The sequence below is a fragment of the Amaranthus tricolor genome, chromosome 5 (genome assembly GCF_026212465.1).
Source record: "Amaranthus tricolor cultivar Red isolate AtriRed21 chromosome 5, ASM2621246v1, whole genome shotgun sequence".
NCBI lineage: Eukaryota > Viridiplantae > Streptophyta > Magnoliopsida > Caryophyllales > Amaranthaceae > Amaranthus > Amaranthus tricolor.
The window spans coordinates 18,045,537-18,068,298 of NC_080051.1; the positions used below are offsets into that span (position 1 = coordinate 18,045,537).

Genomic DNA, 22,762 nt, shown 5'->3' on the forward strand with positions numbered 1-22,762 from the left:
GTGTTGAGAGTTAGTAGTTAGTAATTTTCAATGGTTAAACTTAAATACTTCTATATAACAAAATAAACTACTACTACTTTAATTTCTTCGTATTTTATTAATAATTACACAACTTATTTACTGCGAATTGGGAATATGATATTTGGTGTACTGAGTTAACATCTGATTTTCAAAAATATGAATATATTCTGTTTTTAATGTTGAAGGGTCGATTGATACTATCGATCTTTTATCTTCGTTTAATTTGTTATTGCAACTATAGTTTTATCTTTTTTTTTTCTTATGTAATATAATAATGATCGTGTTTGTTTATTTCTTTATAGTTATAAGCTTTTTTGTCCTATAAGAAAAAATATGACAACTACAACTTTCTAAGGGAAATATCCATGTAATTAGACATATCTAAACGATTCCTTTCAATCCTAGATCTATTATTATAAGAAAATAAAGTATGTGATATTCTATATTGTAAGCACTAAACACCAACTATTGTAAAAGGTGAGTGATAGCAATTTTTTTAATTTTTTTCATAAAATAGCACTTAACTTTTGGAAAATTAAGTATCGTAACATTATGGAGGTAAAAACGTTTAATTTTCATTAAATTTTGGTAAAAGTCATAAATGTCTCTAATAAATCAATAGTAGGTCTTACTCTACTGTAGGTATATACTAGTCATTACACTCACTTCTTCTTCCCTCTTATGCTTCTTCGTTGTTCTTACTCTACTCCTCTTTAGTAGTAGGTACATATAATAGCCAGTTAAAATGTGGAAAAGGGTGTTATCAGCAAATAATATACAAAGGTTGGATTATTTAGAAACAGTCAATAGTAGAGATTATTCACAACAGGTGGACAATAGGTGAGATTATTCTGGACAACTTTTTTTTTTTTTTAATTGTTAGAGCAAGAGCCAACTCTCATGAGAATGTGTGTGCACACTTAATGAATAGTAGGGCTTCGATCATCTTGTTGCATACTCAATGGCTTGCATAATAAAAATTGATAATGTGTGTACAAAAGAGTACAGAGGCATATGCTTTGGGTCATTAAATGAAGTGATAAATGATGATGATTTGGTGTGCATCGGTGAAGGCAAGGCACAAGTGAAGGATTCCTCGAGCAAGGAAGTTGTTCACTGAAAGATCAGAAAGCATTGATGAACCGCTCGACCAGGTCGAGCAGGCCTGCTAGCCTGAGCGGTTAACAACACCAATTTGGTCAGTTTTCTGTTTTAATGTGCCGGTTTGTTTGGGCTTTAAGCCCTTAGTTGTAGGGCTATATAAGGGTCCTTAGACTTCATTAGAAGTAAGAGAGAGTCTAATACAAGTGAGGCAACGAGGGTTCATCCATTAGAGTAACTTCATCTTTGTATTAGGTTATTTGTGTGAGACTACCGTTAAAAGTGAGGTCTTTGCTTTAAGAGGTTGTTCTTAAAGATTGTGTGTGGCTTCTCATTAATGTATGTTGATATATTAATGAAAGTGAGCATTATTTGAGGGGAGGTATCCATAGATACCTCATAAAGATTGTGTCTTTGTTCATTGTTTGTTCTTGCTTTGTTTTTAGTTGATTTCTTTACACTTTTTGTAATTGTTCTTAACCAAATATTATAGCCCATTCATAATATAAATATTATGGTGTGTATACTTAAATAGAGAAAGAGACTACTTAATGATTGAGGGTGGTTATAAAAATAAATTGAGGGTGGTTGATGGGCAATTGAGCAGAGTTTCAACTTTTCTTAACACGTAGGAAAGGGCATTTTGTACCCATTCACAACTCTAAACGCCGCATCCCCCACTACTTCTTGACTCCGATGACAATGACAATGACAATTGACAGAAATTAATGAACTCATGTGTACAATGGTTAAAAATAATAAAATTGCTAACGATATTATCAATTTTGTTATCATGAAGCGGACAATAAGATTCTAAACATGTTCAATATGTTCAATCGCACAGAATCCTAAAAATTTAGGACCTAAATATTAAATTATATAGTATATATTTATTGTCTATAAATACAAAATTATTAGAAAAACATTATAATTTTTGAAATTGCACAGAGTCTTTAAAATTTTTTTCAATTTTTACTTCACCCCTACTAGCGGTTCATTAATAATGTTTGATTGTTGATTCTAAATAGAGGTATCGAGAATAATTTATAGTGTAAATTTTCATAACATGTACCATGTTATTTCTACGGTAATAAAAAGTTGATAAAAAAAGTTTTTTGTTCAAAGTTTTTCTTTACGATCTAGTATTCCATCTTCAAATGTAATGCAATAGAATGAATTTGCGAAGAAAATGTGATAACTGAAATAAACATAACTATTAAACTTGCTTAGAGATTTTCGCACTAAAATTACCCTAAATTTCTATTTTCATTTTAATATTTAATATTACTACCAAACAACTTGTCTTAGCTAGACCACCTTTGCATTTCATCAAATATATTTCAAGATGTGGATTTCGTTAATTGCCATAATAAAGCTAAAAGATAGAGTAATAAATAAATTTCACAAGAAATTATAATAGTAATAACAAAAATATAACTTATTAAAGGAGTAGAAGAATATAAATTTCTTTACTCCTTTCTTGTCAAATATAAATACATTATAAAAAGTAATTAATACCTAAATTCAAGTTCCTACCACTCTTCCTTTTCTGAGCCCAAAAACATTGCCAAAGGATAGATAGTTGCCCCATCTTAGATCGTCCATTCCCAACCATTGATCATTTAATGATCATGATGATCAAAAACCAGAAATTTTAGTTTGATGATTTAAATCCTCTGTACCGCATCCTCACCATTGCTCCTGTTCCTGAACTCTTCTTCCATTGGATTTAAAGGACAAGGATGATTGATACCAAGGATATATATGGGGTTTTTAGAGGGTTTTGAAATTGGTGAAGGGAAGTCTATGAGTTAATTTAAAGAACATTGTTAATGAGTAAAAGATAGACTACTTGGCTATGTAAGGTTTGGTAAGGATCATGTTTAAGTGGTATCTACTTAAGCATATTCTTCATTCTTTTTTAAATTTATTTTCTTTTTTTTTTTGTCATAATTAAGTTCATAATTTATGCCACGTCAAATTTTACACAATAGAGTATGTGGAATCTGCCTAAAGTTTTCCTCCACTCAAGAGGGAAAGAGGAAATGGGGTATACCATACAACTATACATGCATGTTCACTAGGATTAGGATTTTGCTTGTGGTATACAACCATATATGTACATGCATGTTCATTAGGATTTTCTTATCAATTGTCCATACTTCTTTGTCTAGCATTCTAGTGATAGTTGTGTCATTAAGGGTAATTTAGGCCCTAATCTATTTTAGCTATGATCCCGATCATTTAATTAAAAATTGTGCCGTTTGAGGGGTATCGCCAAATTGATTTAACAATATGATAAATCCTATTTAGTTATCGCAGATGAAAATTGAATTGCTAGGTTCCCTGAAAAACTTCGAAAATTTTCCTTAAGCTGCGATCTTTCCTTCTTCTCTCATCCATTTGTGTTATTCTCTCAAATTCTGATTTTCTTTGTTAATTTAGTTTTTGCTATTATCAACCTTTTGGTAAGCGCTAAATAACTTAATTTTTTTTATTCTAGTACTTTTTCTTTATTATTCAAAATAAACTCCATTTTCTCTCAATAGGAGAGTTTTTGTATCATTTAATTGGGTTTTTAAATTCATTCATCAGATTTTTTTAAGTCTTGTCATATATGAGATTAAGATCATATGGTAAAAATTGATTTATTGATGAAAATCTTTGCAACATAAAGAGATACTTATTGCATCTACAAATAATTGTTTCAGATTCAATTCTATATGAAAACTGCACCGAATTAAAAGAGTCTCTCGTTGAAAGTTGTATCAAATAACAATGTGAAAGAGGGTATATAAAACTGTCATGTTTCATTTACAACTTTTATGGTTACTTTCATTTAGATGTTATATGATCTTAGGATTTATATATTCGTCTGTTGTTATGTCTGATGTATATGTTATATGACTCTTTTACCAATGAATTAATCTTAATCAAAAAAGTTATGCATTTCCTCACACGGTCTGTCCTCATGAATACACAACATTATAAAATGAAATAAATATTATGAAATGATGACGACATTTAAATTGTGGGGATGCTAGTAAAAAAGAAAAAAAATATGTTGATGAGACATTAAAAAAGATGAGACACTTTAAAAAAAATATTACAAAGTTAAAATAACAAATAGAAATAAAAAGTGTTCAAATTAATAAGAGCTGAGTACCAATTACTAAGCAACAAAGTTGAATTAAAAATACTGTGAGAATTAAATTGCAATTAGGGTTCACTTTACCATAATTTAATAAGATTAACACTTTTGAAAAGTTAAAAATTGCTAAATCAAATCAAAAACTACAGTCTATAGAGTAGTTTTCTAGTGGGTGGTTATGCTAACTTATTGTGGATCAACCGAAAGGCTTATGTCACAAGAGTTTGAAACCTCGAGTGCTTTATGCACCAAATTTCAGTTAGAGGTGTTTCATCATATTGCTCGATTCAATATTTATCCGATTTTATAATTATTTTAACTTTAATCACTTTAAAAATACATTTACATTTATGTAAAAATTAATGTGCATTTAAAATTCGATTTTAAACTAGTCCAAAATACTTGAATCAAAATTAATCCGATGACCGTAATGAACACTTCTGTCAATTAGAATCTCGTTGTTCTATGTTTGGCAAAATCAATAATTAGTTGTTACTTCGTGATTTCTTTCTTATACTAACCGAACTAGACATTATTCTTGAAAGTAAGCTTGCATCTATTGTTATCCTAACGAACTAGACATTGTTCTATTTTACTTGAAAATCAATAATATGTCAATTGAACATATTTCTTGAAGCTTGCATCTATTGTTAGCAGATTCAAACAAGCCATTAGACTATTGATTACCTAATCTTTGAAATTAAGTTTAATCTATTGATAAAAATTTTATATGACATCAATATCATAATTAACATGTAAAAATAACAATCTAAAGTAATGACACTAAAATCATTGTAGATAATTATATATGACACTTGTGTATATATTTCTTCAGATCGTTGATTGATATAATTTTTCAGCGAAAGAATTTTTCAATCTGATGTAATTTCAAAACGAATTGAATTTAATATACTTTTTTGTAGATGTAAGATTGATTTTTTCCTTGATACTGCTAAAATTTTTATCAATTAATCAACTTTCTCCCTAGTGACAGGGATTTGATTCTCATCAATAAATGGAAAGAAGAATCTTGAATTAACCCAGTGGTAATTGAGAGTTATAATTTCTCCCTAGTGACAGGAATTTGATTCTTATCACCTATTGTAAAGATTAATTTCCTTCCCACTTTTCATGAGAGGATTTTCTCTATCCTCTACGAAGAGAAGGTGGAGTTTTATTCTAAACATAGAAGAAAAAAGACTTAAAAATAATTAAGGGGCTTACCATCAATTAAAAGTTAGTGGTGATGGTAGCCCGACCAAAAGACAAAGAAATTTAGAATTTTTAATTACCTATGTCTCTCATACTAATTCTATAGATGTAATTCTTTCAAGTATTTGATAAACCTCGTTAAAACTTGGTGTTATTATTTGCCATTTACAATTTCTTGCACAGTTGAATTATATTACTTTCATATTTAGTCATGTTTGTCAATACACTCATAATTCATTTTATCTTTTTGAGGTTTGAGAATTTAATTTTGTCTCAGTTGAAGAGCAAGTATCACTTTCCAAGAAATGTCTTAGGTTAGATTCTCACATAGCTTTTCCCCCTTCTCATTCCCTCAGCGTACATTGTACTTAAAAACCCCAACTATATTCAACATTTTTACGCCTTTGTTCTTTGCTTCCGCTACGTTGTTAGATCCATATTCTCTTCGTCCAATTTGATTCACCTTATTTCTATTTAAAGTTGTCTTACTTACTATGCACCCTTTTCTTTTTTGGTAATGACCCTCACACTTCTTTTTTTAATCTAATATACAAATTCTTTTTCTTTTAATTTCATCCACCCATTTGTTCATTCCACTAGCTATTTCTCTTATTCATTTATTCGTCAATCAGGGCCGACCCTGAGATTTTAGAGGCCCAAGGCGAAAAATAAATTATGGGCCCTAATTATAAAATTTATATTTATAATTACAAAATTTATAATATAAAAAATGTTACACGCCAATAATAAAGCTCGATATTATCTGCTTTTTGTTTGATAATCATACATTTATAACTCAATAATTAGTAAATAAAGTAATAATTATCATTAAAAACACTTTAGCTTGGTGGTTAAATGCACAATTTAATCACATAAGATCTCAAATTTGATATATATGAAGGTAAAATTTATCTACTTTTTTCGTGGGCCCTGGGAGCAAGCCCTTCTTGCCCTTGCTTAGGGCCGGCCCTGTCGTCAACTATTAATAAATATTCATACCTATATAAAATAAGAGGAGCAAATTAAACAATAGGGAGGGAGGGAATAACACACTAAATCAATGACTATCCAAAATTTTATGTAATGAGATTTCTTCTAATTTTATACTTTATATCTTATGTATCATAAGTAAGATTAAAAGTAATATGGGATATTATGTGTAGACAATGGTTATAATGATGATTCAAATTATTGAGTAAAGGAAATATAATGATCGTCAAGTGTTGATAAAGTCGAATAAAATGATAGTTCGGCCCTTGTAGATTTGCCTTATGTGAAAACACCAAAAGAAATCAACGAAATCAAAATTACAATATTCTCTAAAAAGTAGTCCACGTAGCTGTATTTGCTACATGAAATTTGTATTAAGTGAAGTTGTATGAATTCTTATGCATGTATGAGTTGTGTTACTACCTTTTTCTTTCTTGATTGTTAGCGACCACATAGAGTGGACTCTATTCTCATATTAATCATTTTCCTTTTGATGACTAATTAAACATCAAATAAATTATTTAAATTAAAATATGGAATTATTGTCTTTGTGACCACTCCCCACTATCTATTTTTTTAAGAAAAAGAAAGGGTTAGGTGAAATTCGATCTTAAGATCTTGTTTGGAAAAAATGATATTTGTTTCAACTAAGACAAGATCTTATTCTCCACTATCTATCTCTTAATTGTGATGTTCACTTTTAAGAAAAATGAATTAATGAAGTGACATGACTTAATAATCTTTTTTGTTGTTGCAAGAACCAAATCACACCCGTACCGTATTTTGATCATTTAGTGAGTTATTCTCTAATAACTTTTTGTCATGACAAAGGAAGTAGAGAGGATGCAAAGAACATGCTTGGCTATGGTGATCGATGAAGCTATGAGCAACAAAGAGGGCAAGTAGGGGAGGGATGATTGAACGAGCAAGGTGCACTTGTTTTGAGTTCTTAATGACAGAACACTCCAATAGTTTTGAGCCTACTTGATCGAATGAGCAGGGATGTGAATGTTCAAGCAAAATAGGTAAGATCTCGGGTCTAATGTTGTCACGCGTATTTCTATATGGTGATTTCTAAGATTATTTGATCTTCTAGTATACAGAGAGATCTTTATATTATGTTTGGATAGAAGGAAATGATGAAAAAGAAGGGGAGAAACGGAATGATTGCTTTTTCTTCTTTTCAATAAAAGGGAATTAAGGAAACGGAGGGAAGAGAATCGAACACGGAAAAAACAAATCTTTCAAACATTGAAAAGATTTAAAAAGAAAAGACACCCATTTGACAATCTCCCTTTCCCTTTCCTCCCTTTCTCACTCTAACTCAACCCAACTCGTTTATAATTTTATGTATTTAAATTTTCATAAAAGGCCTGATATGATTTTGTCAATTATAATCAGATTGTATACTATTATAAATCTATAGTCATATATCATTTTTCAAGCAAAAAATCATAATAAAGGCCCATATTAAGCCTATTTTATTTATCTTAATAAAAAACTCGTTTACAGTTAAGACTATTTAAGGTTCAACTCGTTTAAAGCTCATATGAGTATATTTAGGGGTCGAATTCGAACTCTCAATAAACCACTGACTCTTGCACAACTCTAATCCTATACAAAGCTTTAAACACAAACTTTTTATTTATCGATCAATAAAACATATACAGAAATTAATAGTTTCAATAACTAAGATTTGATATCATTTATAAAATTACGTCAATAATATAAACAATCAAGATCCTTTAAAAATTAAAATTTATTCACTTTACTAATTTATCTAATTAAATTTCGACCTTAAAGAAAGCAAGCTAGAAGCTAAGTAAGCCAACATCAATTTACCATTAACAAAATGTTGTGTTTTGCATATGCTAGACAACCTTTTCAACACCCATTTATGGAGAGTTGGGACAAAAAATTGGCAAATGGTTTTTGTCAATAATTGTTGTTGACATGTTTCTTCCTCAATAGGAATTGCATGTGCATATTTCGTGAACCCCAGAATGATTTTATCACTTTGAAACTCTAGTTTTGAGCTTCTTATAATTATTTTTCTCCTCAGTATTATTCATTATTTTGACGGTCGATTTATATATATATATATATATATATATATATATATATATATATATATATATATATATATATATATATATATATATTTAATAATCGAATATTCGGTTTTGTAAATACCTCGATTCGGATTTGGATCCAATATTCGATTTATAAATCGGATATTGGATCCAAATTATACGATTTCTAAAAAACTGAATACTGATTAATTCGGATTAGATTTTTTTGAATACCCCTAATATATAGCGTATTTTGACATACAAATGTGACGAATTGAAAGCAATAGATCTTTGCCAATTTAATGGGTTGAATCATATATCAAATAAATTCAAAAAATGTTATAAATATATTGTTCCCTAATTCCTAATATAAATTTTTGAATATCATATAATAAAAGTTTCTTACTTTATTTTCCTATTTTCTTTATAAGTAATTTCATTAAAAGATGCTATTAATATGTCGTTCTCGAATTTCTAATTTAAAATTTATGTATGTGATTTAAATAATTCTTACTATATTTCATTTTCAAGAATATATTAATTGATTGAAAAATTACATAGTTGGACTCCAATCATAATATTCTTGATTAGAGGTAATTGATCTACATAAATAATAAATAGAATTATTATCCAACATAATTTAAATAATGAAAAGATATATTAGATTGCATTTGGAAACATACTTTTCATTTCAAATTGTAGATTTCAATTATAAATTTATTAATGAAGAATTTGAAAATGACAAGGTTTGGAAAATAATTCTCAAATTCTCATTTTAACCACTTTTATAACAATAATGGATTTGACTCAAATTTAAATTTGAATTTTCTTCATTTGCCAAACACTAAATTTGAGTTAAATCTATATTTTCAAATGAAATCATTATTCCGAAACATTGCATTAAAGTTTTTGTTTCTTAAAATTGTAATCAATTCTATAATTAAAGGCAATGGTCAATATTAAAAATTATTGTATTATATCAGTCAACCAATTTTAATCAGTCATTCTTAATTCTCCAATCAAAAAACTACACTTGACAGAGGCTTTAAAATTGTGACACTTATCATTTTACAGTATTTTTAATAGATGTTATGATTATGTTTGTGATTATGATTATCACCCAAAATAATTTGAATACTGACAAAATATATTAAAGTCTTTGCTTCTTAAAATTATAATTAATTCTATAATGTAGTGTTTGGGAATAATTATTTCATTTCAAATTATTGATTTTAATTATGAAATCATAAATGAATAATTTGAGAATGATAAGGTTTGGATAGTCATTCTTAAATTCTCAACTTTAACTACTTTAAAAACAATGGTGAAATTTGATCCAAATCCAAAATTGAAAATCTTTGATTTGCCAAACAATAAATTTGACCAATTTCAAATTTTCAAATGAAATTATCGTTCCCAAACATGGCATAATTAAAATGCAAAGGTCAATATGAATTATTGCATCAGATATGTCAACCAATTTCAATCAATTATTCTTAATTCTTCAATTAAAAAATTACACTTGGCAGAAACTTTAGAATTATAACACTTATTATTTTATATTCTTTTTAATAAATATTATGGTTATCTACAACCATTCTTGTTAGTTGTCTTGAAGAACCAACTTTTATTTCTGATAGTACTAAATTTCTACTGCTTTATATCAATTAATTAAACTTTTAGAATTAAACCAATTAAAATTCAAAAATTTGAGTCTTTCTCTAATGGGCCTTAGGCGATGACTCTGTTCGCCCCACCTTAACTACGGAGTACGAACCTGATATCACCTATTCAAATAGTAATGTATTAGTATGAATTTTGTTAAGCAAATAAAATAATTGAAATAAAACAACTATAACCATAGATTTGTCCAAGAAATTTCCTAATAAAATTTTCCTAATTGTCATATTACTATTTTTTACATTTAATATTGACCATTTAACAAATCAATAGAATTGTCCAAATGATAGAAAATTGACCCTTAGAATCAAATCTTGTCACGGCTAAAAAAATGTTGGATTAGACTTTCACCTGCCCATACTAAAAAATGGAGGGAGTACTAAATGTCTATATATCCTACTTTTAAACCAACTATCAAATTGATTAAACCTGCGCTTTAATACTTCTACTTGCAAGTTGCAACATTTTCGTCGAAGAGCAAAGAAAAATTGCCAATAATAGGAGAGGGCCGATTCATCAAGTGTCGACCTTTCTCTCTCCTCAACCGAATTCGTCGAATTAAAAAAAAAGGAAAAAACGCGAAAGATTTTTGTGGTAAAACCCAAAAAATTGTTTTCTGGAGTGTCGATTCATTATATCTGTTTATCTTTGGTATGTTTTCACTGTAATTTACCGCATTTTCATGGCCGATCCATGCTTGACCTAAGTTTATTTCCTCTGATCTAGTTAAATTTCTTCGCTTGTCGTTGATTTATTACGAATTTAATTTATTCGTTGTATAATTTCGTTGTTTAATTGATTTGAATGCAGGAGATTATCGACTTAATATTTTTAGGGTTTCAGGAGACGTTTAATCAATGGCCGCTCCGCCTGTGAGAGCACGCGCTGATTACGATTATCTCATCAAGCTTCTTTTGATTGGTGATAGTGGTAATGTATCTTTTTATTGAATTGAATTACGCTTCTAGATCTTTGACGCTTTTTTCTGATAATAAACATTGTTGATTGATTATATTTGTGGCATTGCTGTTTTATATTTGGTCCAGTTCGCTATTGTGAAAAATGTGATTGTTTATATTAATTAAGATTTTTTCTAATAATTTTTGGTGGTTATGAAATGAAATTGAAGGAATGGTACCACAATTGTGGTTTGATGAAGATGGAATAGGTGTGATTTTAGTTAGAAGATGAGGAATTTGACAGCATCATTGCTGTAAGTTTGGTTTGGAGATGATTGATTACTTCCTGTGATCGTTGGGTTTCGCTTGTGTCACAGATTAGTTCCACAACGTTTGTGTTTCATAAATAGATCTGACAGCATGTGAGCCTCATGTTCTATGCGGGCGGGTCTCAAATAAAATCAAATGATACGGATATTATCAAAAAAATTACTTTCATCGACGTTCTTATCACGGTAGTTGTCCATGCCGAATTTTCAAGCTAGCTAAATATGATCGTGAAGCCACTCTTTTGAATTACTTATCCTTTTTAAACTCTAAAATACAATCATTTATCAACACCTATCCTTTTTAAACTCTAAAAACCTCAAATTATTGTCTAAACTTCTATTCCAATAAATTCAAATTAATTCATACTAATTCAAAAAAAGATTAATGGTCAATTGTAGAATTAAATTTCTAATCAATTGAAATATAAACAAAGTCCTACAAATTTTAACAAATTTAACAATTAACATTTAAACAAATTTATAACAAATGAAATTTTTTAAAACTTTTTTTTGGGAAGAAAGAAAAAGAAAAAAGTAGTTTGTTAGATACATACATAGTGAGAACCAAAGCCGTTCCTGACCATAAGCAAAATAGGGATTTTAGGGCCCAGAGTTAGAAAGGGCCCTAAATTAGAAAATGCTAGTTAATAGGCGTAGACACTTAAAAAATTTGCAATTTGTGAATAGTTCTTTTAGCATTTAAGAATTATATGACACGTCTACGTTTTTAATGCTAATTATAATATATATAGGGTCCACCTTTGTTATTTTTCCAAACACTCGTTTAGTTTAGAATCGACCCTCTATAGGGAGGGTCCGTTTCTTTCAGTTTGTCTAGGGCCCATACAATATCAGGAACGACATTGGTAAGAACGATGCACACGACTGGTCGAGGAGTAGGAACAAGGAGTGGTTGTGCTAGAGTGGTTTGAACGAGAGTTGACGGTGTTGGAACTTGGAAAAATTAGGATGTGAATGTTGGAAAAATGTCGTTTAAAACTTAAACGGCTCTATTTCCAGGTTAAGTAATGTGGCTGATGGGATTTGAACATAATGAGTGCTGTCAAACAGCAAATCTCTTATCAATTTATCTAATACACATATTAGTATTTTTACATGTATGATTTTTTACATAGGTTGAATGCTGTCATTTGACATCGTTGAGTTAGCATTGATCTGCCCCTAGTTCTATGGGTGATGCTTGTTCTTTTGTAAGTTTGTTATGTGCAAATGGTTGATTTAGGAAATTTGTGAGAACTAAGTTTTTGCTTTGTATTCACCAATTGGTCACCAGCTTCGTATTCACCAAAAGGTTGAATTAAGTAAAAGAAAGTTCCGGAGACTTCTAATGATGTATAAGTGCTTTTGGTCTATTTCTTTAGGACCAAATTCATGATAAATATCCAATTGGTCACCAGCTTCGTATTCACCAAATTCATGATATATATATAAATATGTTCTCAATTGGGTGTTTTTTAAACTGTAAAAAAGGATAATTAAGAAAAATTAATTATGTTTTAAAATTATAATTGCATTTAATTGAGCTTTGTTGTATAGCTCATCACATATTAAGTCCAATTAAATCTCTTACTAGTAAAGAAAACTGAGTAACACAGCTGGTTTAGGTTTTGTCTCACAACCTACAACCTACAGGTTGTAGGTTCAAACCCTATTGTAGCTAGTTACGTAAATTTTTTTTTAAAATGCAGTGCCTTCACGTGTGGGCACATGAGGCCGCTGGGATTCGCCCATGGTTATGGTGTGTATTCATTGACTTTGTAAGTGTTTTGGGTCACGGACACAGCATAGTATAAACATAAGTGTTAACTATTATTTATCTTTTTTTAAGGATTAATTTTTTTTAACTAAATAACTGTTAATTTTTGCTGTTATTTAGTTCTCAATATAACCTAAGGGCTTAATACTCTAATCTGGACGATTTGCAGGTTTTCAAAATGTAAGCGTTTGAAGTTTTTATGATGTTTTTAGCATTTAGAAACAATTGTCATTTCTATACCAACGCTAGTAAAACAATTGTCTTGCTATGCTAGTAATACAATTTTATCCTCTCTTTTCTTTAGTCTTTACCATGAGGCAAAAATGGACCACGTATCTATTTGGGGTTGCGTGTTTGGGGGAAATTGGAGCTTGGGATTGGGACTTTAAGCGGCGATTACATATTTTCCCGTTTAGTGATGGAAATGAGGTTGAAACTTTAAGTCTCATCTTATCGAAGTCCTACCAATTTATTTATTTAAGGGGTAGATCAATGGGATGAGTCTTGACTTTGGGGACGTTGATGAGTACATTTTCCTTTTATTTTTCTTGCTAAGTTGCTAACTATCCTTCTCCACTTCATTAATGGCTATGACTGTATCACAATCAATTTCTATTTAAAAATCGTTGTTTGATTTTGATATTGTTGAAGGTTTTGAATTTTTTTAGGTAAGGAAATGGAAGTATGAGGAGAGAGCAAACAGAATAGAAAGGTTTGATTTGAGAGAAGAGAGTTTGCAGAAAGAAAGAATCAAAGAAATGGCTTTAAAAAACATGAACAAGTGAATAAAATGTTAGTGTTTTAGATAACTTCCCAAGAGTAAAGTAAGGTAAACTGGTAATTTTTGTTATTTTGTATACCTTATCTAATGTTCCTAACTCGTAACCACTACCATATCATACTAAACAAAGACATAGGGCAATTTTTCTTATATTTCCTCCCAAAGTCTTATCCAAGTTTCACTTTTTGGTCTCACAATTCTCATTCACGTTTAGCAAACATCCCCCGAGAGTCTTAATTGTGAGGACTCAGGGACTAGATCTGAAGTTTTTCCGATGTGCTTTTTTTGTACTTAGCATTAATTACAATAATGTTTTATGAATTGAAAAACTTCATGCTCTGTTGTCTGCTCTTTGAACTGTTGAACTTGTGCCAATTTTGTATGAAAATAATCTTTTGTTCTTATTGTTATGAATGGAGTGTAACCAAGTGAACTGCATTCTTAGGTGTGGGTAAGAGTTGTCTCCTCCTGCGATTCTCCGATGGTTCCTTTACAACGAGTTTTATCACAACTATTGGGTATATTTATTGTTTTTTTGTTACTTGATTACTCAGTCATTATGAATACTTGACTTAGCACTAATGTTATTTCTTGTGCAGTATTGATTTTAAAATTCGGACCATAGAGCTTGATGGCAAGAGGATTAAACTTCAGATATGGGATACTGCTGGTCAAGAACGGTTTAGGACTATTACAACAGGTATATTCAGTATTTCACTTGTGTGGAATCTGCTAGGGTTTGTGAGTCTGGATTCTTGCGTGTCCATAGAAGTTAAAAATAACGCTAGTTGTCTGCTGATTTATCTTATGGAATTATGTGTCAAAAATATATTTCTATTTACACTCTTGTAATAAACTTTTGCTTTTGTCATATCAGCTTATTATCGTGGAGCCATGGGTATTCTGTTGGTGTATGATGTTACTGACGAGTCATCATTTAACAGTATGTCTCTCACATTACTTTATACTCTTGAGATTGAGACCTTACATTTGAAATCCCTGCTTCTTGTGAGGTCTTCTCGAAGTTTGTGGATAAACCTATGGCTTGCCTTCTAAAAAAGTGTATACTCCCTCCATTTCAACATCAAGTTCCCATTCCTATTTTGGGTTAATTAACTAACAACTTCCCATTTTCATATTGGATGATTTTTTTTAATCATTTTATGTTGAATAATCTCACATGGGTCATGGGAGTCATTAATCATTATTCATGTGGTCTGTAATCTGTATACTTTCCTCCCAATAAAATCTTCATTAAAAGCACATGAGGATCACTATATCATGTGGTCCTCACACTTGCTTTAATAACCGTTTCAAATCAATGGGAAGATGATGGTGAAATGGACATGTTAGTATGGTATTGCTGAGGCCTGAAAGTCTTGCAGCTGTTTTTAACTGAGTTCTTGGTTCTGAAAGATTTTTCCTCTCCAATTAAGTGGTGTTTTCGAAATAGATCAATCTTCTACTCTGGGCATTTCTTATATTTTGCCTCTGCTTTCCAGACATCAGAAATTGGATACGCAACATTGAGCAACATGCTTCTGATAACGTGAACAAGATTCTGGTAGGGAACAAAGCTGACATGGATGAGAGTAAAAGGGTAAGGGGTGATTTTGGCTTTAGTATTTCAACTTGCATGTTTCACCCTTCGGTTGTGATTGCTTGGCTTACGGATCAAACCTGCCAGGGTTGTATATGTCAATGATTTTATTCTCTTACATTTCTTCAGGCTGTGCCGACAGCCAGTGGACAGGCTCTAGCTGATGAATATGGGATTAAGTTTTTTGAAACTGTAAGTGCTCTGATATTTGTTTGCGCACTGTTTATCCAAGAGCTGGCAGTTCTGGCATATAGGTAGGGCTTCTGTCATAATGCTTGATATATTTACATCTTGGTCAAATCCGATTGTTCGTCATGGACCTGTATAGAAATTGCCAGCTCTGGGAGTTACTACATACTACGCTGATTTCTATTAACAAGATTTGAACATGTATTTTTATCTCTGCAGAGTGCAAAGACAAATCTTAACGTAGAGGAAGTTTTCTTCTCCATAGGGAGGGACATCAAGCAAAGACTTGCAGACTCTGATACTAGGCAGGAGGTAAAATCCCGATCTTACAGTATTTCTTTTTATGGGCTTTCATTTCTGGTTGCCTCAAGTATATAAATGTCGATTGCAGGCTCAACCAGCAATTACAATCAAAGCTACTGACCAATCAGGCACTCAAGCAGCCGCAAAATCAGCATGCTGCGGTTCGTAAGGAACAACCAACTTTTGATTGGTCCTGGCATTGTGCCTGTGGAAATATTGTGTGCAAAATCTGATTGTGATGACAATATGATGGATGCTTGTAATATTTGTTCCCATCATTCTTTTTTTGAATTTGTTTTGGTGTGCGAAAGATAGTTTGTTATTTACTAGTAATTTTTTTCTGTAGCAGACTATTTTTCTTTAACCTCAATAGTTTTTGTTCAAGCCACACAGAGCCCTAACTTATTGCAAATTGCTGCATCATTCATAAAGATTCAATTCAATTTGTGTTTGTTATTCTAAACGAGGATGTGGTTGTGGGTGGCAATTGTATTTAATTTGATTGCTGTATACTCCGTTCTTACTATAATAATTCTTCTATTGCCATACTTATAATACTTTATTATCGACATAAATTACTGTTGTCACTTACTGGGAAACAATATGTTTTGAATATTTTTTACATTTGAAAATTGAAAACTCTAATAAGTCAAGGAGAGAGAGAACCAATTGCAATATCAAAACTTGATGCTGAAACACCATACTATAGGTTGGAGAAGAAGTTGAGGGAGGTGGTAGGAAAATAATGTTTTTTTTTTATGTTTTAAATTGAAAAATTAAAGAAAAATAAAAAAAAGTTAACAAATTTGAATAATTTTGGACTGAAAAATTAGAAAATTTTACGGTTGTTAAACGCTCAATAACATGGGGATATCATTGATAATCGAAAAAATTTAGGAATACCATTAATAAAGTGCAAAAACTTCAAAAGTACACATAAAATTAAATTTATGTTTTATTGTTCGATTAAATTACAAAACGATAAGAAATTAATTTACCTAATTTAATTTCATTATTTTTGTGCCATTTAAAGGGGAATCAAGGGTAAAAATTAAAGTTTTCATGATGAAATTTACTCGTACAGGCTACAAATACTAAAATTCCAACCTGTGGAGGTAGTTAATTTCTGTGATACTACTCCTCAGCAACTTATCCAAACATGACCTGACCAGGCTACAATTTACTTGTCAGTTGTCATGATCATCAATCTATCAGTTACATTAATGCATAAAACCAGACTAACACCAAGAGATGATTCCTATTTCCCTTTCTTCTCCAGCTGTAACTACGTCATTGTCTTTGTCCCACCATTTAAACCCAGTTCAAGGTCTAGATAAATGCTCTTCCATGGCGGAACTCAAGCAGTTTCATTCCCAAATCATCCGCCTTGGCCTTTCATCCGACAACAATATCATGGGAAGAGGTATTAAGTTTTGTGCATTATCAGATCATGGTGATTTGAGCTATGCCCACAAACTGTTCGATAAAATTTCTCACCCAGATACTTTCATTTACAACACTCTAATTAGGGGATACTTACAGTGTTATTTGGCGAGAGAATGCTTGATTTTATATCTGAGAATGTTGCATCATTCTGTTTTGCCCAACAGCTTTACATTCCCTTCTCTTGTTAGAGCTTGTTGCATTGATAATTGGGTTGAGCAAGGCTTGCAAATTCATGCTTATGCTATAAAATTTGGCTTTTTAGATGATGGGATTTGCCAGAATAATTTGGTTTATATGTATGTGAGTTTTGGCTGCATGGAGGAAGCTCGTCGAGTTTTTGATAAGATGCCACAAAGAGATGCTGTTTCTTGGACTACCTTGATTAGTGGGTATTCTCGATTGGGTCTTGTAAAGGATGCTAGTGAGGTTTTTAGGACAATGCCTAACAGAAACTCTGCTGCTTGGAGCTCAATGATTGCAACATATGTGCAGCACAACCTTTTCAATGAAGCGTTTGCTTTGTTCAATGAGATGCGGACCAAAAACATAGAATTGGATACTTATGTCATAGCTAGTATGTTATCTGCTTGTTCAAAGTTAGGAGCTTTGGAGCAAGGAGAGTGGATACATGGATACATCAAGAGGAATGAAATAGAGATGGACACAAAACTTGCAACGACAGTTATCGATTGGTATTGCAAGTGTGGATGCTTGGAAAAGGCTTTCGAAGTTTTTGATGGGTTGCAATCTAAGGGGATTTCGACATGGAACTGCATGATTGGCGGATTTGCAATGCACGGAAGAGGAGAGGCTGCTATAGAGCTTTTCAAGGCTATGGAGAGAGGGGGGGTTGCATCTGATAGCATCACTTTCTTGAATGTTCTCAATGCTTGTGCTCATTCAGGGTTGGTTGAAACAGGACGTTATTACTTCAAGCATATGAGTCGAGTCCATGGACTTAAACCAAGAGTGGAGCATTTCGGGTGCTTGGTTGATTTATTAGGTAGAGTAGGACTGCTAGACGAGGCCACAAAGGTCGTTGAAGAAGAAATGCCCATGGAAGCTGATGCAAGGGTGTTGGGTGCTCTTGTTGGTGCCTGTAAAATTCATGGAAACATCGAGCTAGGAGTGAAATTCGGAAAGAGATTAATCGAGTTAGATCCTTATAACAGTGGCCGGTATGTTCTGTTAGCTAACCTCTATGCGTCCGCAGGCAAATGGGAAGAAGTTGCAAACATTAGAAAGTTAATGAACGATAGAGGAGTGAAGAAAACTCCTGGTATTTCAGTTATCGAAATGGAGGGCATTGTTAGTGAATTCGTTGCTGGAGGAAGAGCTCATCCCGAAAGTAACGAAATTTATTGCAAGCTCGATGAGATGTTAGATAGAATAAGATGTCTTGGATACGTGCCTGACACAGACGAGGTGTTACAAGACATTGTCGAGGAGGAAAAAGAAAATCCGTTGAACTATCATAGTGAAAAGCTTGCGATTGCGTATGGGCTTTTAAAGGCCAAACCGGGGCAAACCATTCGAATATCGAAGAATTTGAGAGTGTGTAGAGATTGTCACCAAGCAAGTAAACTGATTTCGAAGGCTTTTAATCGCAAAATTATTGTGAGAGATAGGAATCGCTTTCACCATTTTAGGGATGGTGAATGCTCTTGTAATGATTTTTGGTAAGAGGAGGCATACATGGGGTGTATATGGACTTAGATTTGTATTCTATACTGCACTTTTACATATTGTTTCAAGAACAAGGATAAGGAGGGAAAGATAGAATGTTGAAGTGGTAGAATTGCTCTTATGCTACCTAAGATTAGGCAAAGTTGTACACTTACACTACCATAGTAGATCGAGCGAATCTTGGTCATGATACAGTTTATTTGATTAAAAACCTTATTAATATTGAGTTGTGTAACATATAACACTGAAGAATAATAATCTAACTGATTTTTTCTACATGTAAAGATGCAGGTTTAAATCACTCTATACTAATATTTTAAATTCGCCCCTGAATTAATAGTTATTTCGAATTGCATATCATAGAGAAATCACGTGATCTTGAAAAGAGGTGAAGTTAGAGGGGTAAGAAATCTTTCTAAACCTATTCTCCGAATTTGTCAACAAAACAAATAGTAACTGGAAACTTTACACTTGAATACTTGATTCATGTTAAATAGTGAGAGCACTAATTTTTTTTTGGACATAGAAGAGGTTATTGTAAAATTAGGTTTTTTTTTGTATTTGGGTTGCTTTTTTAATAGGAAAGAAAAGTGGAATTTAGTGGACCTTTTGTACAAGTTCAGGAAGCCTCTTAGCCGATTTTTTCTCTAATGAGGTCAATTTTTTTTTTTTGGGTTAAAAAACCCCTTTAAGAGAGAAAAATGGTAGATGACTTAACAAATTATACCTAAACTTCCTTGAAGGAGAGGGCAGAAGGGTTGTGAATTGTGATAAAAAAAAGATCCCCAAAAAAATCCATGCACTAAAATAATATACTGTTGTCATTTAGAGTGTATAATGATTATTAAAAATAATAATTAATTAAATCAACTAAAATAATTAATTAAATTAATTAAGTTAAGTATCCCGAAATTGCAAAGTTTTTGTTTTGAGCAAATGTAGTATCCGCGGATCGTGAAACGACTCGCAGATTGCGAGTATACGAAGAAAAGCTTCTGTTTTGTAGTTACATCAGGTAGCGCCTCACAGCCCGCGAGTATTGCAATTTCGCGTGGGGTTTTTTTTGCAAATTTGTTTATCCGTTTTGTTTGTTATAATATAACTACCTACAGTTAATATGATTATATTAATCAAATATATTAGGATGAATTGTTTGAAAGTCGACATTGGTTCGTGAATCGATGTTGCGTTTCATGAAATGACATGTTATTTGGTGAATGGTATAAGCTCTTCTATAAATATAGAAGGCTTGTGTGGGTTATTAATCACATGCAATTTTCTGAATTCTTCTCCTCTCTTGCACATTACATACAAAACTTACAATCTTCGATTGTATTTTTCCGTTTCTCTTTCTATTTAAGTTTTTCTTACATCGTTCTAATTTCCTTGTGCTAGGAATTCAATGAAATTCTTTGTATCTCAACCATATTTCCGTTTTACATTCCCAAGCACTGTAGTTGGGAGGAAATGATGTTTTAGGAAGATCGGTATCTTAGAATTTTCGGTAGTGTACATAAGCACTGACTTTTAAAAATATCATATCTTTATTAAAAATCACATATAAAAAAGTATTATTTTATTTATTTTTAAAAAATATTTTTCATAATTAAACACTTTTCTTTTCTTCCTTGTAATCTGAATTTAATCCTCACTATTTAAAGGAAGTATTTATTTCTTTTCTCCTTTGTATTTAGGATTTCTCTAATATAAATCTAAATAAAAAATTATTATCTATTGTTTAAGATATATTGAAGTATTTTCTTTTGTTTTCTTGTTTTATTTTCACATGTTCACGGTCTGCTACACAAGTAGCATTTTAGTTGCAAAATAAAAAAGTTCTTTGAAATTGAATGAGAAAATGAATAAGATTATTTAAATGAGATGATATCAGTTATTACATTAATTTTTTGAAAAAATTGTTGTGAATAATTCCACCTTTTGAAATTTTTTTTATAATCCAACCTTTATTTTCAGTTTGTTGCTAATGTACCCTTTAGAAAATAAGCTGCTATATCAGGTTACCTCTCTTCTTCTCCTTCTTTAACATAATCTAACTTATTTTCCATTACCTGCCAATGATCCTCCCTTTTAATTTTTTTTAATAATCCAACTTTTGTTTTCATTTTGTTGCCAATGGACTCTTTAAAAAGCTAAATACTCAATTTTTCTTTGCCACTACTTTATAATAATCCAACATATCTCATCCATACATGTTAAGTCTTTTTAATTTCTTTAACACAATCTCTCTTCAATTATTATCAAAAATTCCAAAAGTTTTTAAAACACACAATTTTTTTTTGCCACTGATTTAAAGGGGTATTTTACTTTGAAGGGAAGTGAAAAACTTACGACTATTATTAATTTTTTATAATTATATTGATTATAAAATTTTAACGTGTAAATTTCAACTTGATAAAGATAATATATAACGGGTCGGTAGGTACGACTCAATGTATTTTGTGGCCCATGACCCAACCTGGTTAAGGTGGGTCGGGTAACAAGATTTGAATTATATTATTTTTTTAAAAAAATTGACCCACCATATAGGATGTGGGTCAATAGGTCGGGTCAAGCGGATCGGCAAGTCGGGTCAAGCGGGTCAGATATTTGAACACCCCTAGTTGACTGGATATGTATGTAAAGACAATTACTATTTATGCAATGATCAACTTCATAAGCTTGGGAAACAATAACAATTTCATTTAGCTTTTTAAAGGGTCCATTGGCAACAAATAGAAAGCAAAGGTTGGATTATTGAACAAAATTTTAAAGGTGAGATTATTGGCAGGTAGTGGAAAATAGATTGAATTATTATAAAGAAGGAAGAAGATGAGAAGTAACCTGATATAGCAGGTCATTTCTTTGAAGGGTCCATTGGCAACAAACTGAAAGCAACGGTAGGATTTTTAAAAAATTTCAAAATGTAAGATTATTGACTGTAACACCCTGGCCTCTTGGACCGCTGGTGACTACTCATGGAGACTGTAGACTAGCCCCACAAACCAACACAAGTCTTTCCAGCGCACTTTAGCCTCACTCGTGCGCACCCGAGAAAACTTACTAGGAGGTCACCCATCCTGAGTTTGCTCCCCACCAAGCATGCTTAACTATGGAGTTCTTAGCAAATGGGCTCCCTAGAAAAAAAAATGCACTTTGTTGATATAAGTAGTATATCAATCGTTTTTCATGCTAAATTCGGGGTATCACATTGACAGGTAATGAAAAATAAGTTGAATTATTCCCAAAAATTTTTCCTAATTGTTTTGCATGACATTAAATTAACACTCAACTTATCGTTTTTCAAAAAGAAAATGTATACCTAAGAGGCGAAGCTACATGGGGACGGGGAGGCCCGTCCCCCTTGTCCGAAAATAAATGCGATTCTTTATATATTTAGTTTTAGCCCCCTTACTAATACTTCCCAAAATACTTGCATCAAACACTATTTTGCGCAATCCAATGCGTTTGTCGGATCGTTTGTATCTAGAGTTATATTTAACAAAAAATTATAAAAATTTGATATTA

The 22,762-nt window shown here is 31.5% G+C and overlaps 2 protein-coding genes across 2 annotated transcripts; both read left to right on the top strand.

Annotated features, from left to right (window-relative positions):
- The first annotated feature begins 10,565 nt into the window (after positions 1-10,565).
- Positions 10,566-16,568, top strand: LOC130814343 (ras-related protein RAB1BV). The gene is made up of 9 exons (XM_057680467.1): positions 10,566-10,878; positions 11,038-11,157; positions 14,459-14,531; positions 14,613-14,713; positions 14,891-14,956; positions 15,516-15,613; positions 15,743-15,805; positions 16,022-16,114; positions 16,194-16,568. Exons 2-9 carry the CDS (start codon positions 11,085-11,087, stop codon positions 16,272-16,274), a joined length of 648 nt encoding a protein of 215 aa, XP_057536450.1. The 5' UTR covers positions 10,566-10,878; positions 11,038-11,084; the 3' UTR covers positions 16,275-16,568.
- A 611-nt stretch (positions 16,569-17,179) lies between these two features.
- LOC130814342 (pentatricopeptide repeat-containing protein At5g66520-like) lies at positions 17,180-19,513 on the top strand. The gene has a single exon (XM_057680466.1). The coding sequence runs from the start codon at positions 17,357-17,359 to the stop codon at positions 19,232-19,234; it is 1,878 nt and encodes a 625-aa protein (XP_057536449.1). The 5' UTR covers positions 17,180-17,356; the 3' UTR covers positions 19,235-19,513.
- Positions 19,514-22,762: the final 3,249 nt, after the last annotated feature.

What these genes read in the sequence shown, in the direction of transcription:
- LOC130814343 (XM_057680467.1), top strand. Translation starts at nt 11,085, where the DNA reads ATGGCCGCTCCGCCTGTGAGAGCACGCGCTGATTACGATTATCTCATC. An exon ending in TGACGAGTCATCATTTAACA is followed by an intron (nt 14,957 to 15,515) that starts GTATGTCTCTCA and finishes TCTGCTTTCCAG; the next exon opens with ACATCAGAAATTGGATACGC. An exon ending in ACTCTGATACTAGGCAGGAG is followed by an intron (nt 16,115 to 16,193) that starts GTAAAATCCCGA and finishes TGTCGATTGCAG; the next exon opens with GCTCAACCAGCAATTACAAT.
- LOC130814342 (XM_057680466.1), top strand. Translation starts at nt 17,357, where the DNA reads ATGATTCCTATTTCCCTTTCTTCTCCAGCTGTAACTACGTCATTGTCT.